The sequence below is a fragment of the Ambystoma mexicanum genome, chromosome 12, assembly GCF_040938575.1.
Source record: "Ambystoma mexicanum isolate Mex_15411 chromosome 12, UKY_AmexF1_1, whole genome shotgun sequence".
Classification (NCBI taxonomy): Eukaryota; Metazoa; Chordata; class Amphibia; order Caudata; family Ambystomatidae; genus Ambystoma; species Ambystoma mexicanum.
The window spans coordinates 373,939,678-373,965,530 of NC_090936.1; the positions used below are offsets into that span (position 1 = coordinate 373,939,678).

The 25,853-nt window shown below is 42.2% G+C and overlaps 1 protein-coding gene across 1 annotated transcript in view; it reads right to left on the minus strand.

Moving 5' to 3' along the window:
* Nucleotides 1-25,853, minus strand: part of TEX52 (testis expressed 52) — a 72,556-nt gene that overhangs the window by 39,521 nt on the left and 7,182 nt on the right. Inside the window, exon 2 of the mRNA XM_069628499.1 lies at nt 13,893-14,477. Within this exon, the coding sequence (XP_069484600.1) occupies nt 13,893-14,470 (578 nt within the window). The 5' untranslated portion in view covers nt 14,471-14,477. The remainder of the gene's footprint in view (nt 1-13,892; nt 14,478-25,853) is intronic.

The following is a 25,853-nucleotide window of genomic DNA, read 5'->3' on the forward strand; positions in this document are numbered from 1 at the left end:
ATAAAGCCTCAAGTACTGAGACGAGCAAGAGGAGGAAGCAGTCAATGTAGAATGAAAGAAACATCAAACTCAATGTGCAGACTAGTTGTCATACTAGTAATTAGCTGTGCGGGGCATTTAAACCCGATGAAGCACTTCAATGGAGGGAAGGAGAAAAGGTCTGCAGAACAGGCAAAGCAGGAAACGTGACGAACAGCAGAAGGAGCGAGATGGAGACAAGCCGTGCTGGGAGAGTGAGGCACTTGCAGGCAACTGCCTGAAGGCCTGCTTCACTGGAGGAATGGGAGACTGGTGAAAGAGCAGCAGGGGAACCTGAAAGGCAATCAGCTGCCGCGAGGCTACGTGAGACACAATCTCATTGGGCAGCCTCGGTTCCATCGGATAGGAGTTGAGAGGTCAATGCAGCAATCAAATGAGGGTCTGCCTGACAGGGGAAGCCTTCCCTTAGAAAGAGCTTTGCAACAGCCACACGTTACACTGGTGAGTTAGCCCAGAGAAGCTAGGGGTCCCGGGATGTGTAAGCAAACTAACAAACAATTGATTAGTCAATGTTAATAATGACCAAACAGATTGGAAATGAAAATATTGTACAAGTCTCCTTCTATGAAATGTCAATTTGGGGAAAACTGGAACAAGCATTGCCACCCGCCAAAATATATTAATGAAGATGTGGAAAGGCAAAGGTTGTACAAATCTGCTTCTATGAAATATCAATTTGGGGAAAATTGGAACATGTCTTGCCACAAGCCAAGAGATGTTAATGACAACTGTGTTAAACTTACAAAGTAAACAGTGTAGAAAAACCAGTTGAACAAAGGAAATCAGGCAGTGGGCACTTTCTGGAGAAAGATACTTTGCAGGAGAGTACACCAGGAAATCTGCGTCTTCCAGAAGGGGGGGGGTGGTTCTGGCAGGGGAGTATACTAAGTAATCCATAAAAAAAGAAAGAAATAGACATAGTGAAAGATATCTGGCAGGATAGTATACCAGGAGACCTAAAGTGTCAAAGGAAGAATTCCTGGTAGGGGTGTATACCAGGAAACCATACTTGGAAAAGTAGTGTGAAAAGGAAGTGTTTCCATGCTGTCATTTATGAAGTAGTTGTGAAAAACTGAAATGTGTTAATCCTTTAAAGTTGAAAAGACTTATTTTGCTGTCTTCCAAACAGTGTTGTGGGAACAGACATGTACACTACATCTGAGGAATCATTGTTTGGGAAAAGAAACTTATTGCCATCCTTAAGGAAGTGTTTAATGAAAAACATTTCAGCTACTCCTCAGGGCTCAAACTTTAAAGAACACTTTGGTTATCCTACCTGAAATAAACCAGTGGGAAGGAACCCCTACTGAATTCAAGGGTTATTTGTTGAAATGTTAATTCTTGATTTCTATACACCTTTTATTAAATAAAGATCAGAACATTTACCTTGCACCTTTTATTGTTTGTTTAAGTGTGAGGGTCAGATATAGTTTGCAAACAAGGACTGTTCATATAAATCGGATGACAAGACACAGACTGAGCTTTAGCTTTAGTTTCCTAGGTAGGCAAACTCTTTAGGATAGGGACAGAAAGGCCTTTATCCAACCCCTTCAAGTTAATAAAAAATGTCTGATGTTGAAAACATTACATCTTTATGTCTGCCTCTCATTTCTGACCCCTTACACCTTCTTGCAATTTTCTATGAGGAAGTATATTTGACCTGTTTGAGAAATCTGAAGGTATTCTCCTACCTACTACCCCAGGATCTTCCATTCACGTGGTCAGGGAAGGGCCATCACTTTTGGATTCCGACCCCGGGGTGGACAAGCGAGGGAGGATCACCTGAGTGGAGGGTCGCAGGGATTGGGAGGAGAGTGCCTAATGGCGAGACTAGGTATTCCCCCTTTCCCAATTATACACCAGCACACTCCCTCAGCCTTTATTGGGTATTTTCAGTCTCATACCATCTCCCCCTTCCCATTGCCAACATGTACTGGGATGACGAAGAGGCAACAGGGAGTTAGAAAGATTACCCATAGGAACAGTACTGTGCAGAGGAAGATGACTGGAGAGACCTACACTACACCGCTAGGCTGTCCCTTTAATAGAGTCAGGCATTTGACACTAACCATACACACCTGACTCCAATTGACCATCAGTTACGATATAAAAGGTGGAGTTCTGCCAGAGTGAATGAGCAAGATGGGGTTGCTGGATGGATCGTAGAAGCCAGGGAACAGGAGGCTGCAGTGGAGGAGCCCGTAGGAATCGAAGCAGAACGGAACAGCAGGTTGCTGACCCAGTGAGTCAGAGGGGTTACAGCATGGCGAGGGAGCTGTGTCTCCATGAAGCCAGATTGGGGAAAGCTGTGATCTGTTGGCCGTATCCAGGCCAGTGCTCATTCCCCTGGGACGTGTGCAGGTCCCAGGTGTGCCTGAGGGGCAGGTGGTGAGAACCTGACCTCGACACACACATCCCAAGGAAACTGCCTGCCAGCAATGCACTACTTGGTGAGTTTCACGAGAGAGAGAGAAACTTGGTAGCGTGCAGGTGGTGCGGGAGCAGTAGAAGGTGCTTTACGGTACGATATTTTAAAAGCGAGAGAAATTAAGAGAAAGAAAGTGCTCGAAAGCAGAAAAAGCAGAAACAGTGAATTGTGGAACGGAAAGAAAAGAAAGGGGGTGAGCCACCCGACAGAGAAGGAGAAGTGACAGCACAAATCCAACAAAGAGGAAGTGTGCAAGAGGCACGGCAAGGTAAATAAAGTGTGCAAGACACATGGCAAGGAAAAGAAACTGTGCAAGAGGCACAGCGAGACAAAGAAAGCGTGCAAGAGGCACGGGAAAGCAGAAAAGTGTGCAAGAGGCACAGAAAGGCAGAAGGTGCCAGAAAAGTGTGCACAGGGCACAGAAAGCCAAAAGGTGAAAAAGGAAAGTGTGCAAGAGGAACAGAGAGGCAAAAGGTGCCAGAAGAAAAATAAAGACTGTAAGGAAAGGCTAGGAATCGGAGTGGTCGCGCATGGCGAGGGGCAAAAGTCCTGAGTTCTCAAAGTTTGATACTGCCCCGGGGTTGACTAAAGGAGGTGTACAGTGCCACTGGATAGAAGGTGAAAAAAGGGGGAGCTACACTGAGAGTGAAGTGGGAGCGAAATCCTCCAAAGTGAAGGGAAGGCTGTTGCAACCTCAACAGAAGGAACTGTGCTTTGAGAGGTGCACCCTGACAAGGTGAACTTTTGGTGTTTTGTGTTTGTGAACTTAAGTGATTTTTTTGATACAAGAGGGGCCTATGCTTGAGGAAGGGAACCATGAGAGCCCCAAAGGAAACTGTGAAGACATTGTCGTACAGAGAAAGGCAGAGGCTTGGGGAAGGGGAACCTTGAGAGGCCTGAAAGCAACTGTGAATCTTCATTTGAGTAATAAAGTAAGACAGTGTGAATCCTTTTGAGCCAGAGAGACCTGAGCCCTGAGAGGCCCAAAGAAAACGGGAGACATTGTTGAAAAGAGAGAGGCCTAGGCTTGGGGAAGGGAACCCTGAAAGGCCTCAAAGCAACTGACCTTTTCTTTTGGAATCAGAGGGGTCAGAGCTTGGGGAAGGGAACCCCAAGAGACCCAGAGACATTTTTAAACTTTATTTTCAATTTAAAATAACAATGTATGAAATGACAACATATTTACAGAAGCTATTTACAAAGTGACATAAATATCAAAAATAACAATAGCACAGAAACAAACCCCATAGAAACCCACAGTTCACATCTTACAATATACAAAGTCAGATTCAATACAATGCCAAAAACTTTCCCCAAATCTTCACAAATAACCCATTCTTGTCTTGTTTCCTATATAAACGTTCTTCCATACCTGCCAAAATATGCATTTCATTCAGCCAAACTTCTTTCTCTAATGTAACAGTAGATTTCCAATTTTTATGGATGATTTTCTTACCCACTGCAGCACCTCTAAATAGCCCTTTCTTTTGGCATTGAGTGAGATCATCCAAGATTGAATCATTCCCCAAAATTAATCTTTCAAAGTTAAAACCAATTGAGTCATTCAGGACCTTTTCAAAAATCACACCAATATCGCTCCAACATCCTCGTACCTTCCTACAATCCCACAACATATGTTCCAACCAGTTTCGTGAACACATGCCCAACATTCCGGATCATCCTTCAAACCTCTCTTCCATAATTTCTCTGGGGTCCAATAAATCCTGTTTAGGATCTTAATTTGTCTCCTTCTTTCAGTCAAACCCAAGGAACAAAGTTTGACATTAGCACACATCCTGTTCCAAGTCTCCACTGTAATGTCAGAGCCAATTCTTCGACTCCATTCAATCCTCAGCAAATCATTGCTATTGTATTCATGCACAATCTGCTTGTATACCCGGCTAGCTAAGCCACCCTTATCCACCAAAGACTTTCTCTTAAGAAAATCCAGATTCAATCTAGCCTGGAAATCGATCTCACCAACAGCAATCTTCAATTTCCTGTAATCTGAAAATCTAAAATTTTCAATATTAAATTCTTGTTGTAAGTCTCTAGCACTCTTCCATCTCTCCTCGTTAAAGAGGTCATCAATCCAGCTGACGCTACCCAAAAAACATTCAGGCCAGAATAAAATGTTGCCATCCAATTTAATAGAAGGATTCATCCATATTGACGCACCAGGATCTTTGTATGCATTCACACCCAACAAGCCAGTCAGTTTCTTCAAGGAATTTCTCAGACAGACAGTCAATGGATCTTTCACACTTCTCGCTCTTGATTCTGTGATCAATAACGCCCTTGGTGACAAAGGACCATTAAAATTTGCCTCCGCCATAGCCCATTTATCAGGATTCGGCGCCAAGAAATCAACTATAAAATCACAATTAAAGGCCAGATGATAGGCCCTAACGTTTGGTACTCCTAGTCCACCTTTCTCCAATGGTAATTTTAGTTTCCACAAAACTTAATCTTGGCGGTTTCTTGTCCCATAAAAACCCTTGTACAAGCCTGTCCAATTCCTTCCAGTAAGGAGCATCAATATTTAGTGGGATCATACCCAAGATATAATTGATCTTAGGGGTGGACACCATCTGTAAAGCATTAACCTTCCCCCAAAGTGAAAGATTCAATAAACCCCAAGGCTCCAAATCGTTTTTAAAAGTCAAATTAATCACACTCATGTTCACTCTCACCAAATCACAAATCTTCAGTGTGATCCAAATCCCCAGATACAACATCTTATCTGGGCACCAACTAAACCCCAGCTCAGTTACATATTTTTTACTATAATTAGGAACTAGCGGCATCACTTCTGATTTGGTCCAGTTCACACTATATCCAGAAAAAGTGCGAAATAATGTTAAAACTTCCATTAAAGTCAGTAATGATTGATCCAAGACTTGCAGAACCAAAAGAATGTCATCAGCAAACAACCATAATTTTTCTTTAATCCCCAACATGACACTCTGTGTATATTAAGTTAATTTCTAATGACAGCCTCTAGAGGTTCAATTGCCAGAACAAACAACAATGGGGAAAGAGGACATCCTTGTCTTGTCCCTCTTTCCAGTCTAAAAGGATCAGAGCGTCTCCCATTGGTATAAACATCAGCTGATGGTTCTGAAAATAATAGTTTAATCCATGATCTGTAATTCACTCCAAATCCCAATTTTTCAAGGACTAAAAAGAGGAAGTCCCATTCCACATGATCGAAAGCTTTCTCTACATCTAATGAAAAAACAGCAGCATCTTCTAATTGATCAGCCGCCTTTGTAATTGTCTGGATGTCTTCCTTCCTTTCACAAAATCCGACTGATTCTCATTGATCAAGTTCGGGAGAAGATTCTCCAATCTAATGGCCAAGACTTTTGCCAGAATTTTATTGTCCGTCTTAATAAGACTAATAGGCCATTAGCCAAAGCAGCCACATACAAATCCTTTAGTGATTCCAGGACTGAATCTGGCAATAGTTTGTAGAATTCTACCGGAAAGCCGTCAGGATCTGGTGACTTCCCTACATTTAATCTGTTGATAGCCCTTTTGATCTCATCCAATGTCAAATCCTTCTCAAGTAACTGCTGATCTGTAAGTTTAGTAAGGTTCGCCTTCTCAAGAAAGTCACCGCTCCTGACTGGCGCATCAATTTCATTCTTGTACAAATTCACATAATAGTCTCAGAAAATGTTGTTAATCTCTTTCAGATGAAAGGTGATCTGTCCATCTTTATCTTGAATGGATGTAATTGAGCGTTCCGATTCCCTCTTCTTCAGCCTATAGGCCAGCCATCTGTCACACTTCTCTCCTTTCTCAAAGTACACACATTTCTGGTTATTGTATTTCCGTTCCGTTCTTTCCTCAATTATGTTGCTAAGTTCCCTCTTCAGTTTCAGCAATTCAGTATTACCATCTCTGTCATGTGGGTCAGCCATTATTATCTTAGATAAATCACCAATCTTCATTTCAAGTTCCCTCTGTCTATTAGCATGTTTCCTATTCAATCCACACGTTAGATTAATCAAATAACCCAGCCTAGTACATTTGAAAGCTTCCCATACTATTTCCGGTTGCAGATCGCCATTATGATTTTCTGACACGATAAAATCCATTTCTGTCTTCAATTCCTCGTCCATTTGTAAGAATGCATTGTTCATCCTCCAAGAATATTGTTTTTGTTCGTCACAAACCAACTTAATGCCCATTTTCACATGCGCAGGATCGGTTATCAGAATGAGGCCTATTTCGCTCATGCTATGGCTCTCTGTCATTTTCCCTGCTGTCAGTAACATATCAAGTCTAGAATAAACCGAGTGTGCGCCCGAGTAAAAACTATATTCCCTGGTCGTCGGGTGTGCATCCTCCAACAATCCTTTAGTACATGTTCTTCCAGTAGATTTTGCAAGGATAGATAATGTTGATCAGTCTGCTTACTGTTCATTGATACACTTCTATCCAAATCCTTGTTCATAACAGTATTAAAATCACCTCCTAGAATTATATTGTCCGTACCTAAATCTTGTAAAAATTGAGCGACATTCCTGTAAATTGACCCATCATCCACAGATGGGGCATAAGTATAAGTAGAATGGTATTTCTAGCACAGCAATATCGCAATATTCCCCAAGCTAATATATATAATTTCATTAAATTAATTAATCCATTCACACCCCAAACCCTACCAGCATCCACATTCTTCATCAACATCAAAAGTTCTACAGTCCACTAAAGACAGATGACTTCATGCCATGTTGAATTTACCTTTAGATCAGACATGCAAATTCAGTGGCCAATACAAGTTTACATGAACCCAGAGAAGGTACCAATAACTTAGGATTCTAGTAAACCATTAAACCAATACAATGACAACATATATCACAATGACCTCCCTTATCCACATCACCAAATCTTTAAAATGATATTAAATATTAAAAGACCCAACCACACCCAGTGTCCCACATACCAATCTCTCCCGCATGACCAACTATTCATCAATCTTTGAACACCTGAAACTGTACAACTGTGTAAGTGGAGTAATAGAACTACATTGGTCGGATATAAGGGTGCAGGTGCAGGTATCACATAATATCTCTTTGACATCAAAAAATAAAGCCAATGTAGGTGCATTTACTAGTCATCTCTTAATTGATGAAATACTGTTAATATTGTTATTTTGTTCCACCTCTCATGTCATCAGCTACCCCAACGCCCCAACCAACCCACGCAAAAGCCGCATAGAGCATCATCATCATCTACATCTGGGTGCGTCACCCCACCAGTTGATCTGACCTCAAAGTATGTCTCAATTGAAATGCAAAAGTTAAAACCCCTACGCAATCATCGGGAACAACAATTCTCAACCTAACTAAACATACATCAACTAGGACATCTAAGTAGCAAAGAGCGACATTTTTGCATATCAGATGATTTGACAGACACAGAGTAATTGAAAGTGAGTATAACAGTGAAAGGCAAATTTGTAAAATATGACCATACATTATATATGTATTAGTCTGTAAAATCATCTTGAGTCACTGTCCTCATTATGTTGCTAGATAATAGAGTGGCATCAGTATATTTGCATACGTTTAGAAATAATTTTCAACCATTCCCATTCCGTCTGTCTATCAATCATAGAAGGATATTCGTCATGTAATCTCTGATTTCTAACAGAAAGAATAGACACATAGGGCCTCATTACGAGGTGGGCAGTAAGGGTTAACGGGCACCGGTAAGGAGACCTGTGCCGGTAAACCCTTACCGCCCTATTCCGAGGTCCCTTAGCGGATCCCGCTATGGGCACCTGGTTTTACCAGGCGCCCTTGGCAGGAGCCACTAAGGGACCAGTGAGCTAATAACGGGCCCGCTAATAGCGGGCCCGTTATTGGCTCCATCCCCATTCCCATTGAGCCCTATGGGGGCTCGAATGGGAATGGGGAATGGTTCTCGGAATGGGGATTTACCGGGTCCTCCAAGGTTGGAATGACCCGGTAAGTCCCTATTTCGAGAACCCGGACCCGGAATGCGGTAAGGGGGTAGCATGGTGCTAATAGCACCATGGCTACCTCCTACCTCATAATGAGGCCCATAGTCTTGGAAGAAGACTCATATGAAAACATCTAACACCATGTAAAATCACCACAGTAACGCCCCCTTATTGTATTGCTTGTCACCAGATACACCCCCCACAAACTAAACTATTGTCCTGCTGCAAGAGCCTTACCTGGAAGAGCCCAAGGTCACCGCCTTTTGAATTGAACTATTTTTAAACTGGCAGAAGTAAACCCGACAGTAAAGCTACCTGATACCAGCCTTGGTTTGCATTTCTTTTTGAACCACCATTTTTCTTTTAGAAGACCTAACATCACATTAGTTTTGAGAGTGAGGTAAACCATAGGTTTTGACACAGACAGACTTTGGTTTTGAACTTCCGGACATCGACGGCCCTTAGAAGCATCAGTTGAGGGAACAACCCCATTATAGTTACGGCCAGTTAGGCATTGCCCCAAACCTACAAAGTTTTATAATGAAGGTTTTCAAACTGTTACTTGTGAGTCTGTGTCTATCTTGATACCATGCCTGCCTCACACCTGTTGCCAAGACCTCTATTCCATTTAGGTCAGAGGAAGAGACTCCCATTGTCAGCATGATCACTATGGTTGCTCATCATATACGCCCCTGTACAAATCAGCAGAGTCCTGGATCTGAGAACTTCTTCCTGCAGGGTTCAATCGGTCATTGTGGACTGTTTGGCAATTGCATGCCAAAGAATCAGAAGTGAGCCTTGGAAATTGTGTGGAGCCTGCTGTGGCACTGTGTGTTCCCATGCACCATGAGGGATCCTCACAGAGAAAGGCAGAGAAGACCAGCGGTTTGGGAGCAGACAGGGAAATATTAGTGTTATTGACAATTCAGCAAGATCCTGCATGCCAGAATGGATCTGCGTTAACACTCAGCAGACGAAGCTGCGAATCTACAGTGCACTTGACAGCAGTGCAGTCAGAAATGAGTGAAGTAGGTGAGAAAGGTGGGATTTTCACCCAGATCAAAGATTACCACTGAGGCATATGAAGACTTAATAAGCCACAGACCTGCATCAGACAGGGCAAATTAAACTACTGAGACATAGAGCCTATCCGGGTCTCCAGACAATGAAAAGGAAAGCCTAACCAATCATGGGCGCTAGTAGATGGGGCCATTAGAGGAGAAGCCCACATAAAGCTGAAGCAAGTCAGGGCTTGTCAGCCAGAAGCAAGGAAGCAACCAGGTTGGCAAGCACCATGTTTAGACGCCAGAAAAGCTAAGGGGCTCCGGAAGATTGACAGGCCTAGCAGATCTCAGGGACCTGCCAGAGCTGAAGGAGCTGAGGGCCCTAGGAAAGGTTGGTAGCCTGCTAATGCTTTTGGTCCTTACACAGTGAAGAAGCCCGAGATGCAGTAAAGTCTGACATACCTGAAAGACCTGCGACAGAGACAGTGGGCTAGGCACTATATCCCTGGATAGGGAGCTCGGCACCATTTTTCTGTTAGGGGGAGCTGAGCGCTCTATCCTGTGAATCCAGGAGAGTGAACAATGCACTACAACCCTGGGTAGATGACAAATAGTGAACTGTGCAAAGAGAGAAACTGTGCAATAGATGCCCATCACTGTGATTGTGGCAAAGAAGCAAGCTGGGCTCTACATCACTGATACTCTGAGTAGGGCAAAGAAGCGGATTGGGCACTAGACCCCTGAGACAATAGCCAGAGTAAAGATTCAGGGAGAAATCAATATCCCTATTAGGAAGAGTACCCTGACACTTTAAAGTACACCCCATCTTGACAACTTGTGCTTACTTGGTAACAAGTCATGAAGCCTCTTTTGAGTTAAAACTCATATTTTTGTATCACCTGGTTTGTTGGCCCAGGACACATTACAGTTAATGATACTAGAGTCTATTTTCCATTGGGTGTATATGAGTGAGCAATACTCTGCCAAAGGCATTAATGGGCATGCACTATAGTAGACCTCAAGAAAGTGTGGCTGTTCATGCACACTTGATCCCTTCTTAAATTCCTTTTGTTTGACTACAAATCAATCCATGGGCTAACACTACCCCTACCCCGTACCTGGCTAACTCCATTGCTCGTTACTGAGTCGTCTGAACGTTGTGATCCGAATCACTCCTCATCCTCTGCCCCTCCACCCCCCGCACTACCTCATGCTCCTTCCACCCACTCGCTTCCCACCAAAAGAACTTCCTACCCTCCAGAATCAACCTCATCCCCACTCTATCTGGCTTCAAGATTGCTCTGAAAAGGCACTTCCTTTTCGAATAAGGAGCACCGGAGATGTCTCATGGTATCACACTTTCAATCCCCCACCTGCCATTTTTACTTTCACATAGTTGCAAATACTGCTGATGATAATTTTGCAACAAGTGTAATATATGTACATACCCCACATTGTCAATCCAGCAACATGAACGTTTTTAACCATATGTCAATGCAGGTCTTCTTTCTGTTCCAAGTCCTGCCTACTACACTGTGTTATTGTGTATGTCCCTATATCTCATCAGCCAGTGTAAAGAAAGTGCCTTGGAAGTGGCCAGACGGCCCTACATGAGCATGTGCAGAGTTTCTTGTTGAAGCGCTCCTCCCTATCTGAAGACATCCACACAGATAAATGTCACACGAAGGTGCTATGCTGTGGGAAAACATATTTTCGTAGAACGGAACCTCCATATACAACAACACAAGGATTACAGCATACAGATACCCACAGTTCAAAATGTTCAATTTATTTATTTTACCTACCAAAAGAAAATCCCGTAAGAACTGTTAATTCACCCCCTACAAAGGTACTTAATTCAACTTCAAGGTGTACTAGCGTGAGTAAAGTTCTGAGGAAGAGAAATTGAGAGTTTGGGAGTGGTATGATGGGAAGAAGACACAGAACGGAGGGGATAGGGGAAAACAAGAACAGTGAGTGTGTGAATGAGCTGGTTATGATGGAGAGGAGGCTTGGAGGGATGATTGCTGGAGGAAGGGCAGAGACAGACACTGAGTTGGGTACTGGATTACTGCTCAAATGGAAGCAGGCAGGATGGTGGGCTGGATCTGGGTGTATGGGATCTACTTGGGAGTTTGTTGGCGTGACCAAATGGACTAACAGCAGCACACTTGGGGAGGTACAGGAAACTCTGGACTCCTGCTGTCTTTTGTGTTGGCTCCTTCCTCTGGTTCTGGCTGCCTGGCTAATCAGCATGTAGAGGGAAATTATCCTGATTGGCTCAGGCTTTGATAATGTGAACAATTGTTGAAGGAAATGCAGCAGCTGGATGCCTTTCGGTCAGCAATGGCTGTAGATGTGCGCGAGAAATAATCTACAGCCAATGCCACAACCAAGGCTTTGAATGGACAGTGGGCCTCATTACGACCCTGGCGGAACGGGTTAACTGGTGCCGCAAAAGGATGCGGACCCGTTAAACCCGTTCCGCCACATAACGAGGTCCCCTCGCGGGACCCGGTAAGCACGCCTGGTAAAACCTGGTAAAACCAGGCGTGCTTACGGGATCCCGCGAGGGGAAGAGGGAGCAAACAACAGGCCACTCGTAATCGGCCCGTTGTTTGCTCCCTCTCCCATTCCCATTCAGCCCTATGGGGGCTGCAATGGGAATGGGGAAGGTCCGGGTCCTTGGAGGGAGGAATTACCGGGCCCTCCGAACTCGGAATGGCCTGGTAATTCCTCATTCTGGGAACCTGGACCCGGACGCGATTTCGGTGACAGCCATGCCACCAATAGCAGCATGGCTACCGCCGAGGTCGTAATGAGGCCCAATGTAGTGAAACTAAGACCTTCTGCATCATTTCCGGCGTCCTCTTCAGCTGGACTTCATAACACGGACTTATTCAGCGAGGTGATGGCCTTTCCTTTTGCTGACTACTACTACAAGCATACTGGGCTAAAAGCATGTCATTGAGGTCCTCCAGATACTCAGCACTGTGTCTTCTGTTTTCATGAAGTATTAACAGTTGAGAGGTACCCAGCGGCTTCCTTCTTCACCAGTACATAAATTTCCATTCCACGGAAGTATAAGTGAAACACGGGAACACGTTAACTCGGCATTCAAAACAATAGATGTGAAATTATCCATTCCTGAAAGCAATGCTTTCACAACATGCTTTCACAATGGCAACTGAAAAAGTGAGCCTCTCTCCACCAGCACTTAAAACACCAACAACTGACTAACTTGAGCAAATGCCTACAAACCAACCACCTGTCAATAAACGATATGGCTCACAACCATCGGGAAATGCAAGAGGCAGATCTTTCAAGCTGCATTTTTTGCTGTTCCATAAACGGTTTATCAAAAAATGTATTTGAGCAAAAACACTTGTATGAGAATTTTAGATATTCATCGTTTTTTCTGTTCACTATACAAAACTGCCAGTAATCATGAAATACATGAACTCGTGCATGTGGATACCTCAACTTATTTTAAAAGGCCAGCCCGGGGTAGGCATTTGCAAAGCAATTAAATATATTATAATACATTTGTAGAGCTCCCTCTCTGTCTTAATTAAAACATACACTAAATGTCAATGTCCCAATTCAGGTCTGGGATCAGTAAAGAAGCACCCCCTTAATGGACATACTATCTTGTAACACGATTGCAGTGTTCTCTCAGGTCTGGAAGGTGAAATTGTGATATTTTGGTGAGAGAAACAAAGTCCTGTCGTGAAATGAGACACTGAGGAGTCTTGAAAGCATTTCAAGGCACTTATCTGAATTTCAGCTCACAAATGATCACTGAATGTGCGCGCCCATGAAAATAATCGAGTCCGTGTATTTGTCACAAAGTATATATCTGGCAAGAAGTAACCACATCTTAATAAAAGCACACTACACAAACTAGACTCTGCCATTAGGAAAACTGTAGTGTTCTTGTTATAAATAAACAAATCTTACAATAGTACATTTAAAAAAAAAAACAATACGACTTTAACTCTAAAATAGTAATAGTTAAACCAGCGGCCTGAAATCTAACATGCTGACACTAAAATATCATTCAGATTTGTTATTTTTTGGTGAATAAATGCACCACATACAATGCACATTTGATTCAGAGATGACACTCCACCCTTAGCCTTCTACTAGGAAGCCAGTAAATGGTCCTTAAGTGCAAGATATGCATTGTTGCAACATTGCAGCACAAGACTAAAAGAGCCAATGCACGGGTTGGAGAGAGAATGAGGGGTGGAGAGAGAGAAGGAGGGGTGGAGAGAGAGAAAGAGAGAAAGAGAGGAAGAGAGAGAGAGAGAGAAAGAGAGAGAGAGAGAGAGAAAGAGAGAAAGAGAGAGAGAGAGATCAAAGTAGACATAACCATGAAGGAAGGCTAGAGAATCTGGAATTGTGATTCACAGGTACCAATTAACTCCAAACCGCTTACCTTTTAAAGTCTTTTGGTGGCAAAATATTGCCCGTGCTGTCCCGTGGTGGATCCCGGCACTCGCTCCTCAGTATCAGCCTCTCCGACTCCTTTAACTCTTTCTCCGTCCTGGATATCACCTGCTCTCTTCGCTTCTCATCCAGAAATAATACCCTGGAAGAGAGGAACTTCAGAAAGGTGTTTTCTGTCATCCTTGAGGGTGGGGGGATACTCTTGATGGGGGAGCCACATGCAGACTTGTGGCTGGTCCTGGACACAGACTCGTCTGAGAGGTTGCCTGAAGTCAGCCTCCGCCACAGATTGCTGTCATAGGGTTTATCAGGCCGCAGTGGAAACAGCGGTGGCAGCCTGCTGATATCCACCCAACTTTGATACTCGGAGAAGGGATGGAAATCGCCGCTGTTCAGTGGCCCCCGCAATCTCCGGTGCACCTCAATTTTAGCATTGGTGTTGGGTGGCCTCACCAGAGCCAGGCGGTGGATAGCTCTTGGTGAAAACCCAGTCTGTGCTGGCTCTCTGTCCTCATAAAGAAAGTCTCGCTCGTCTACAGGGGCTCTGCTACCACAAGACACAGCCATTGATCACCTGTCAAAATAGAACAAACAAGCTGACAAAGGGACAAAAGGGTCCTATTTATATTCAGCGCCATCAAAATGTTAATATCCATAATACAACACAGCACACCACCTATGCAAATAGTAGATATGCTCCTTGGAGTTTTGCATGGGCCATAAGTCAGTTTCAGAACGAAAATGTGCTTTTATGCCTTGGAATTTGGGTTTTGATGTATGGTGCTCAACAGTGAGATTCACAACTATGTGTAAACCAAAATAATTTTCCCTCAGTGACCGGAAGCAACGCCATGAGGTCTGCTTGAGCTCCCTGAACCTAAATTCTCCTGCCTCCTCCAATCACAGGCAAGCATTTGGAAGCAGATGATTAAATTAGAGAAATCACGTGGTTAGTCACATGACCTGGAAGAGCGTGTGGGGGTAGAATTTTGTATAAATACCTGGTAATATTATAAGGGCAAGGCATACATTTATTTTCAAAAATTGTTTACCGGAGTTTGCCAATTAAAATGTTCTTGATTAGCAAACAAACGTAGCTGTTTAGTAATTGTGTACTAATATATTTAGTGCCATCAGTACTTTGTGCCCAAGACATAAAATGAGCAACAATACAGCATTTCTATGCACCTCCAAATTAAGATATTAGGGAGATGAGTGTTTGTAAAATGTAAAGTTTAGCTGCATGAATAACACAAATAACTAAATAGATATGATAAAAAAGGCTCTGAAAATAGCTTTCAGTGCAAGGCTCTGTGCAGCGGAGGGCAGTCGGTGTTGCACACGGCAGTGTTCCGTATACTGTATGCTTGCCTCATCATTTACTGTGTAAGAAATTCAGAGGTTTCATAAATGAAAAAGTTCACAATGTTAAAGGAAAGTCATAGCTAGAGACTAAGTACATCGAATGGTGTTGTGGCTGGCAGGGTAGTTGTCAAGTTCAGGTGGACAAGATGGCCTTTGTTGGTCATTGATATCAACTGTCTTCAATATAGTGTTAAATACCACTTTTGGGGGGGTGACAGGGCTTGTAACGGCCCTCAAGCCAGAGCCAGGTAGGCCTAAGAGCAGCATTCCATCCCATCCTGCCCATGAAAGCAGTATTTATCTAAACCTCATAGTCTCAACTATATTGCACTTTGTGTAATCAAAAATAGCTCATCTTCGGATTTTGCATTACAAGGAATATTTTGATACATACTTGGGTTTGAAAGGTGAGCACCTTTTACATTTTTTGGCCATCTTTTAAACCTCATAGTCTCAACTATATTGCACTTTGTGTAATAAAAAATAGCTCATCTTCCGATTTTGCATTACAAGGAATATTTTGATACATACTTGGGTTTGAAAGGTGAGCACCTTTTACATTTTTTGGCCATCATTCTGAAAGGCAAATGTCTATTTGTTTTCTGCACTTTCTTCGATTAGGGAAGGCCAATGGAAGGACTTTTATTCCAATGTTAGATGTATTAATTTCCTGTGATGTCACTTCCCACTGTGTATGTCAATGAGTACTCCAACTTTTTTCTTTTAGGACTTGTGTCCTGGTCACAATTGGCATAGTCGAGTCATAACAGGACAAGTAGCAATTCTGAAGTAACTCTCTGGGCATAAACACGCCAAGTGTACAGTTGATACACCCCACACCTCCAGAAAAATGCATTTCCTTTGGAGAAGACTGTTTTTCAGCAAACAACTCATCATAGAAAAAGTTAATCTCTTTTCTTGGAAAAAACAAAATACGACACGAAAGGCAAAACAATGTTCAGGTTACCAAGTTCCTGTGTGTTATTTTCCTTGCTCAATACAGATCCATGTGGTGTGTTGAAGTTCACTGTTTTCAAATGGATGAAAAGGAAAACTTGACCCAAACGTCAGTTGTTGCCACAGTGCCAAGATCCATCATATGTTTTTGTGACAGCTATTAAACTGAACTAAAATATACATTTCCCTTCATCAGAAGAGGGCACCGGCACTATGCTTTTTTTTTATAATTAAACAGGTCAACATTCAACAACCACGTCCCAAAATTTACTGAAGCCACAGCACTTTTCACATTACAATGCAACGTTCAGTTATTGGCCACGAGGCATACTTGCATGCAGCGGGAAACGTGCCAGCTTGATAAACCTGCTCTCAACTCTCAATTGCAGACTAATAATAAATGCAAATAACTGGAAAGGTTGGAAGTACAGTATGTACAAATAACAGGAAAAAACATAAGCTACTATTGATGCTCGTATTATTTCATAGGTGCAAAATGATTTCTCTGCTAGCACCAACCATGCCAGACTACACTGAGGCTTAAATACAACAACCCACTTACCCCTGTTTGCAGGACGCCACGTCCCACATAATCTACGTTCTCTCAGGGTTAGTCTGTGCATAAGGATCGCACATAATAACCAATATACCCATACGGCATGGCATGATAAACCGAAATGATTCTCCCTGAGCAGTAGAGGGAAGCCGAGTGAAGGTATTTTGGGATTCTCTGGTGATATTCATTACAAAAGATGTGAGAATAATTACACTGATTACCACTTCTACCAAAGTTTTCTAGTGGAAGTTGGACATGATGGTGGTCTGTGTGGAAAAAAGATGTGTGTTGATCTATTTGGTGGGTGGAGCAGTCTGCGCTTAAAGTAAGCAGAGAGGGGAAGAGAGAGGGTGGAGGGGGCGAGAGAGAACGAACATATGTGTGGCCCAGCAAGGGCATTGGACCTCCAAAGCAAACACCAGATAGCCACTTCAGACCCCTAAGCGCTGCTAAATGGAGGTACAGAGTGTCCTTGAACTGCTCCTCTCACTATGCCCATATAGCCCAGGATGAATTAAGGAGCCTAGCTGAAGAGGGCTACAACTGAGATAGGCCCCGGCCATGCACAGTACTGAACAAAGACGTGCAGTAGACTTAACCAACAATGATTCTCTTCCATCATAGAGTACTAGGAGAATCAGGCTACCACCAGCCACAGTGCCCTACTGCCGAGCCATCCACTCGCAGGCAGTGTTGACTCCAGAGGTTTAGTTCTGGCTCCAATTCCAAGTAATTTGGAATAGGGGCTAGTGACAGATGGGACCAAGACACTATTAGTGATCAACTTATAACACAGCCTAGGCTGGGGATTATCAAAAGACATTCAACAATGTGACATAAAATGGCTGGTTATAGCAAAGTACTTAAGAGAAATGACAACAAATGTTACAGATTTTTTACAACTTCCGAGCCTCTCATTCGACATCGTCATTTAACCTATACGTGAATCTATACACTACCTAACTATTGGCTTATTCTATCGTCATGACCAGATCAAGATGTTTGTTTATTAATTAGCATTGAGATCATCTGCTTTTCCAGGGTGCTGACTGGATGGTACTCTTTTAAGTTTGTATCAGCCAGACTTGCCATTTGATTGGCTGTTTCAGGAGGAGTATGCGTGGAGTGAGTGATGGAGTAGGTTTCAACCAATCCTTGTGTGAGGCACCGTCTTATCATTTCCATCATGGTGAACTGTTCATCACCAGTTCAACTTTGCAACTATTCATTGGAAACATTGCTTGCTTCTCCTTCCTTTCTCATGATTCCATTTTCCCTGCCTCTGACCCTATGAGCTGGGGGTTTACCTGGTTGCAGACTTCATTCTCGTATAATGACATGCCTACATATATATTCAATGAAATAACTTTGCTAAAGGGACATTATGGTTAAGTTGCACTAATAAAAAGCTATGAAATTCAATTAAAATAATTGTTAAAGGGGCGTTATGGAAACAAGTAAAACCGAAGAAAAACAGAAATTCGCCAGTTATGGTAAGCTGTGCAACCATAACTCGCGCCACCACCGTGCACTGCTAAGACAAACACAGAGTACATGAAAGATGACATCACAAATGACATTGATGGCATCATAACATCACATATCCAGGCCACATGTTTTGGTTCACTCATGTCTAGGCTAGTTTTTATTTTTACTAACAATGAGTTTTTGAAAAATTGAAAAGGTGCTATACATATGTACATTAACCTTCTTATATTTTCTTAAAGTATTTTGCATAGAATTTCATTTGACCTCATAGTGCACATACATGTGGCAATAAGCAGGCCTGAAACACATAATTAATTTGTGCACATGATAATCAACTCTAATGTTATTGTCATTTTTGGTGCTGTTGTTTAGTTCTACTTTACTTTAGTTTCCCTGTATGTGGCTCTAAATTTGTATGCATTCTGGGATTTTATATGTATTTTTTGTACTAACACAAGTATGTCGTAAGTTTGAAATTGTTAGCTATTTATTCCATATTTAACATTACACAAAACTTTGATACGGTAGCATTTATTATTTTACTATCGGAAATTACCAGTTTAAAAATATTGTACTTTTTTGGTACATGTGGTACGTGCTGCAGCCATTGCCTATGTGTATGTATACTTAGGTTCCTGTATTAACAACAACACTCGAATATAATGTTTTCTTTAGATGAGAACATTCTTTCATACATTAGTTTATGATAGATCTCCCATTCACCCTTGACATCGTGTTACCAACATTATAAACACTACCCCGTGTAGGGACTGTTCATGAAAATAATGTTTATATGTGATGTTATCAGTGATCTCATCAATGACATTTGTGATGTCATCTTTCATGTACTGGGGGTTTGCCTCAGCAGTGCTCGGTGGTGGTGCAAGTTATGGTTGCTTAGCTTATTCAACAGACAGACAGAATACGGGCGGCATGGTCCGCCTCCTCCACAAAAACAAGGTTTTTTAGGACAGGACCCTCTGAACGAGGATTGGGGTTATGCCCCGCGCCACACCAGAAGCAATCAGACTTATTAGTCAACCTCTCAGCATATAATCCTACACTGGTCGAAAGAAATCTATTGAACAAAGGTTTAGGGTTAGTTCCAACAACAAATTATGACGGGTTCAGGACAAAGACAGAGATCTGCCAGCTTTTTTGCAAAATTCATTTGAAACAATTTTTTAATGAAAATTCTTACAGTGAACAAAATAATAGCAGTGGTTTGAGAAACCCGTCATCCTTTTGTCCTCCAGTTGCTAGCCATACAACGGAAGCCATAGTTTTCGAAAAACAAGTTTTATCTGAGTTAAGACAATTGGAGGACTCCAATACATCTAGCACATACCAGAACTTGAGTAATTTGGAGAAATTGGCATTGAAAAGTTTGAAAACCAACAAATCAATAGTGATACAAAAAGTGGATAAAGGTGGGGCCATTGTGATGCTTAACCGTGACACGTATATTACAGAATGTGACAGCCAACTTGAAGATACTATTACGAGAGAATCAATGAAGACCCTACTCCACGGCTTCAGCTTTTGATAAACATGAAAGTACAAAAAGCGTTCGAGCGTGGATGGATTTGTAAGCAGGAATATGAGTTTCTTTCTCCATCAAAACCAAGTATTCCTAGGTTTTACATATTACCAAAGATTCATAAATCTTTGACCAAGCCCGATAGTTTCAGGCACGGGGTCAGTGTTAGAACCTTTCAAAATATGATGACCGTTTTCTAAAACCTTTTGTTTTAGAAATGTACTCGTATCTACAGGACACGAAAGAGGTAATTAATTTGATTGAAAATTACCCATTTGATGGAAAAAAAAACTGTTGGCAAGTTTAGATATAGTGTCATTGTACACGTGCATCCCACGGGATATGACACTTGCTATAATTGAGGAAGTACTTCTAACCAAGAGAACAAGTGGAACTACCCCAAATAGTTTTATCTTGTGGCGTGCTGAGTTAGCCCTAACAGAAAACAATTTTAGCTTCAATAACAAATTGTTCCATCAAGAACATGGAACCGCAATGGTGTTCTCTATGGCCCCATCAGCAGCTAATTTGTATGTCGAGTTGTTTGAAGTTGGGGCGATTTATAAAGAATCAAATCCATTCCTCCGTGATCTCCATCTGTGGAGACGATTTATCGATGATATCCTAGTGATATGGGATGGAGATGTAGCCAGTTTTAATGATTTTGTGGATTGGATTAACAAACAAAAAGCTTTTTTGAAATTCACAGTTGTTAGCAGTACTTCCGAGATTAATTTTTTGGACATAACAATTTGGAATGACCCTGGAAAACGAGTACTAAAAGTAAGACCATACCACAAGAGTACGGATAGAAACTCGTTGTTACAGTTTGGCAGCTGCCACCCAAAACACACGAGGGAGAACCTCCCGGCGGGCCAGTTCCTGCGGTTGAAATGCAACAGTTCCGATAAACGTACTTTTCAAGAGGAAGCCCAGGCAAGTGTTGGGCCAGAAATTGGTCGCAAGGGGTTACCCCCAATCATCAATAAAAAAGCCCATAACAGAGCCAAAAATAACAATCCGGAAGCGCTGTTGGAGTATAACTTCAAACCCAAAAAGGATGACAAGATTGTGTTTGTCAGCACTTTCAACTCGTGGTCAAACAAAGTGAATGCCATTGTGAAGAGAAATTGTTACATTTTAGAAGGCCCTCTAGATCGACCACTTTGTGCGTTCAAACGAGGGGCAAACATAAGAGACACAAAACGATATGTACATTAGAAGAGAGCAGCTTACTCTAACAGAATCATGGGGCTCAGCAAAAGCAATAGGACACTCTCTGTGCGGCACATGTGCATGTTGTGCTTCCAAAAAGAGGTCTAAAGAGGTTGACTTGGGTCTAAGAAACCCGTGGAAACAGTTGCAATTTACCAACTGCAACTCAAAAAGGGTGGTCTATGCGATATGGTTCCCTTGCCATAAGTTATGTATCGGTAAGACAGAGAGGAAGGTTAAGATCAGAATTTAGGAGCATAAGAGCTGCATAAGGAATTCAGTACTGGCTGCCCCCATGGTTGCCCACTTTGTAGCAAAGGAACATACACCGGAGTCATTAGTGTGGACCAACTTGGAACAAGTACCGTTAGCAGGGGACAGTGCCATTAGTAAGAAAAAACTGTACCACAAAGAACAAAGATTAATTTATCTGTGTAACAGTGTAGAAAATGGCCTGAATGAGATGATCGATTGGTCTAAAGTCTGATGGGAGTGACTCTATTCACAAGAGATAAATTATGCTGCAAAGTGGGGGTCACCATTTGTACATCGGTATAATGATGTTTCAGGTATGTTTTAATCAAGACATATAGAGAGGTTTAACTGAATCCAAGAAGGGTGTTGCTAAATCGAGCCGTAGTAAGTAAAAGAGAACGCTGGACAAGCCGGATCGTACTATGTCACTAGTTCAGTAAAACAGGATGTGTAAAATAATTTTAATAAAAAGGGTTGTTATTTTCAAGATTACTGTGAATAAGTGAACATTCGGCGGTAATTATTGATGAGGTTATTGGTTCCCATTCATCCAGATGAGTAAATAAAACCTACCTCGCCTCGGATAGCAAACCAATTTTTGTACAGTTCTAGTAGGGAGTATGATGTTTGGCGATGCTGCTCTGAGTATTCACACATTCCTTCCAACATGGATGGTTAAGCGAGGCAGTATGTTACATAATACTCGACACACTAGTGTCTCGAGGGTACGAGAAAGCCAAATCCTTTCTCTTCCGATTTTTGACAGCAAGATAAAGGAAGGACTAGCCAAGATACCGGGAAGGACTGGAGTCGCTGTTGCGCGTATGTAACTTCTTGGGAGCATGCAAGGGCGAGTTCAACAATTAAAACAAAGGTGAATTGTGGAGCATTATCTCAAGTAGAAATGTACTAATTCGGTTGGTATTGGTCGCGGTAGTCGCTATCAAGTTTCCGAGACGTCCGCACAATACAATAAGGAGTGTGGCATATATCGGCAGTAAAGGAGTATTATGTCTTGCTCCCATAGAACCTCTTGAGATGCGGACTGAGAGATTTGATAAACTGCTGCCTGTGCGTCACCTAGACGTCTATCGAGGAAGCGATTAATATTACCTGAAGTTAGAGAAGGTCCACCGGCAGACACCACATTTTGCTCCAAAAAGGACCATTCCTAAGAACAAAAACCTCGTCATTTTTGCAGGTAAATCTCTAGATAATGCGGTACTGTCATGTTAGGTATAAACTGATTGCACCGAGTCAAAAAATGCTGTTATAGAGATGATGTGCCAATCAAAAAAGGCCTATGCAGAGGCTGTAGCAATATCATGCAACCGCAGTTTGCAATCAAACTTTTTCATGTTTTGTGAACTGGATTTAGGAACTTAGACGCCCACTGAGAGTACAAGCATCTCTCCATTTCCTATGGAATACAGGGAGGGTGCTATTCAGTGTGCAAGACCGATTACGATCGCTATAGTCTTTTTAGAATGTTTCCATTTTTGCATAAAGAAGGGAATTAATGTTTATTTAAAAAGGATTGAATTTTACATCTAGGCCTCAAGCAGAGGTAACTTGAATGTTGTTAGTTTATCTTCCAATTGAAAACCAATCAACTGTGTACTAATGGGATGCTATTTCTCCATACCCCTATAGGTCCGGTTCCTAATAATAATGAATTCCACTCTTCGCATTATATCCAGGTTACTCAGAGCAATGCGGTAAGCCTGACCAGAATTATTAACTCATTTTGGCACAGCTGTTGCATGATTTTTAACAATACAATTCAACCCATATTAAGAATTGGGCTATTTCCATAGGTCACTGTCTGATTAGACAGTTTAACCCTTGTAAGGAACAGTCAGAAATACGTACCGAGAGGAAGATGGTCGACTACCAAGCCCATGTTATGACACAATGTAATTAATTTGTTTCCCCTGAAGAATTTCCCTCAAATAATGGTTGTGATACAAAATCGGGAGTGAAACATGTTGGGAATATTGTCACTGTGATATTAATCATGACAAAAGTATTTAATTACTGATGGTTAGTATATGCCAGTAATAGATGTTGATATAGATTAAAAACAGCGAGTACACCAGACACAGGTACTTCTAGATCAAGACCTAGTCCTAGTTTAAAGCATGTCATTTTTTAAGCCTTTTGATTTTTCTATAACTTTTCCTTTTCTATTTTTTTCACTTTTCATCTACCTTTTTATCTGATTTTATGTATTTTTTATGGTGTGGGCCCATTGGTTTCAATGTGTTTTTGATAGTAAATTATATAATGATGTGTTATAGGTTTTTTTAGAACACAAAATTGGCTTTGGTGAAATTGTGGGTTTCATCTTTTCTATGAGAGATGTGTGTGAAGTGTTTTGATTGTGTGAATTTTGTGTATTAAAATGAGATTTATTGATTACTATTAAATACAAAAACTGTTTAGAGAGTTTATATTTATAAAATGGACTCTTGTCTGGTGAATTTCAAAGAATTTAAGTAGTGTCCACCTGGTTACGTAATACTGACAGTTCCTTTTCGATTGGGGTTGGCCCTCATGCTAGGGGTCCGTGAACGTGAAGGTTGTAGCAAAAGAGGTGACAGGACTTCTTTGGAAAAATAGCCTTTTGTTGAAGGGGCATAGTCCTGTCCTCTTATTAAAATTAATCCCGAGGTCCTTTCTTAGTTTATAAGTGCTTAGCTTACCATGACTGGTGAATTTCTGGGTGTTTCGGTATTACTTGTAACCATGACATCCCTTTAACAAAGTTTTTTCATTGAATTGCATAGGTTTTTATTAGTGCAACTTAACCATCACGTCCCTTTAACAACATTTTTTTAATGAATTTCATGGGCTTTTACAGGGTGCATCCTAATTTGCCACAACTTACTAATATCATACTTACCCTAATATAGCAATATTTTTCTCCAATTTAGAAAGTTTCACCTTAAAACTCTCTCAGTCCCTACCGTCTAGCATCATTTTTAACACTTCCATACACTTTTTGCAACTTTTTCCACTGTTTTTATGTTCGCTGACATTCGTGAGCATCCAACGTCATCGCAGACTTTCCAGTGTCATGTGACCACGAGCAGCATGATGACGTGTCCGCGAGCGCGTACGCACTTCACAAACGAGTCTGTGCTTCACAAACAGTTTGGAACTGCATTTTCAGCTGATCTAGTAACTTTGAAGCTCAAAATGTACCCTTGCACAGCTCCTACACCTATTCTTACTCATTATACATTAACAATCTAGCACACAGCACATACTTGGAATACTACTATGTACCTTAAAAATGACATCAGCTATTGCCATCTGTCCTCCCCAAGAGCCACCACCAGATGGAGTACCTACACAAGGAAAGAAGCGCAATGCTTAAAAAAACAATCAAGAAGACCAGGAAGATGAGGTAGAAGAAGTGCCTACCTCTAACACCCAGACAGAATCATGGGTCTTGATTCTAATCATCCTTCTGTCCTCAATCTATCCTCTGCTTTTGACACGGTCAACCATGTCATCCTGCACAATCGCCTGCGTGACAACCTGGGTATCACTGGGCAGGCTCTGGCCTGGTTGACCTCCTTTCTTTCTCATTGACCGATCCCTGCCAGGTCCAACTCGGGTCTTTCCTCTCTTCCATCTCTCTCTCTCTACTTGTGGTGTTCTACAGGGGTCTAACCGTTCTCCCTGGCTCTTCAACCACTACCTGGCACCTCTTCTCCACTGCATAGCTACATTCTGCTCTAACTTTCAGTGGTATACCGATTAAACCCAGCTCTCCTTCAGGCTCCCCTCAGTTACCTAAGCTCCTTCTCTTATACCAAACTGTCTGGCCGAAATCCAGGAATGGTGTGCCGTCAATGATCTCTGCCTTAATGCCAGTGCAGACTGAGATCCTCTTCATCAGGACACCTGCTCCCTCCTTTCCCCTCTCTCTGGCCGCCCACCCTGGGCCCTCTTCCTGCTCCTTCTATGAGGCTAAGAACCTTGGTGTCATCTTCGACTCAACCCTCTCCTTCTCTCCTCACATCTCTGATGTCTCTAAGAAGTCACACTTTCAGCTGCACCTGCTCAGAGGTATTCTGCCTTTTCTCACTTTGACCCAGAAACTCCATAGCCCTGGTCCTCTGTTGGCTGGACTATTGCAACAGCCTCTTTCTATATCTGCCTGTCTCTAGTATTCGACCTTTAAAACTTATCCAGAACAGGACTGCAAGACTTGTCCTTGGTCTTAAACCCAGGGACCGTATCTCTTCAGCTCTGAAATCTCTTCACTGGTTCCCCGTGGCTGCAAGGATCAAGTTCAAGAACCTTTGCTTCGTCCACAAGGCTTTCTGGGGCATGGGTCCGCACTACCTCCAACTTTCTCTTCCTAAACATCTTCCTTCTCGAGCTCTCCACTCAACGGCCTCCAACTATCTGAGGGTCAGACGCTTCCCCAAGCAGCGAGTGGGGTGGGGTTGATCTCTTCCCTCGGCTGGGACTTCCCTCTGGAATAGCCTCCCTGCCTCTCTCAAACTTGAGCAGAACCACCTCTGGTTCCAAAAGAACCACAAGACCTTCCTTTTCGC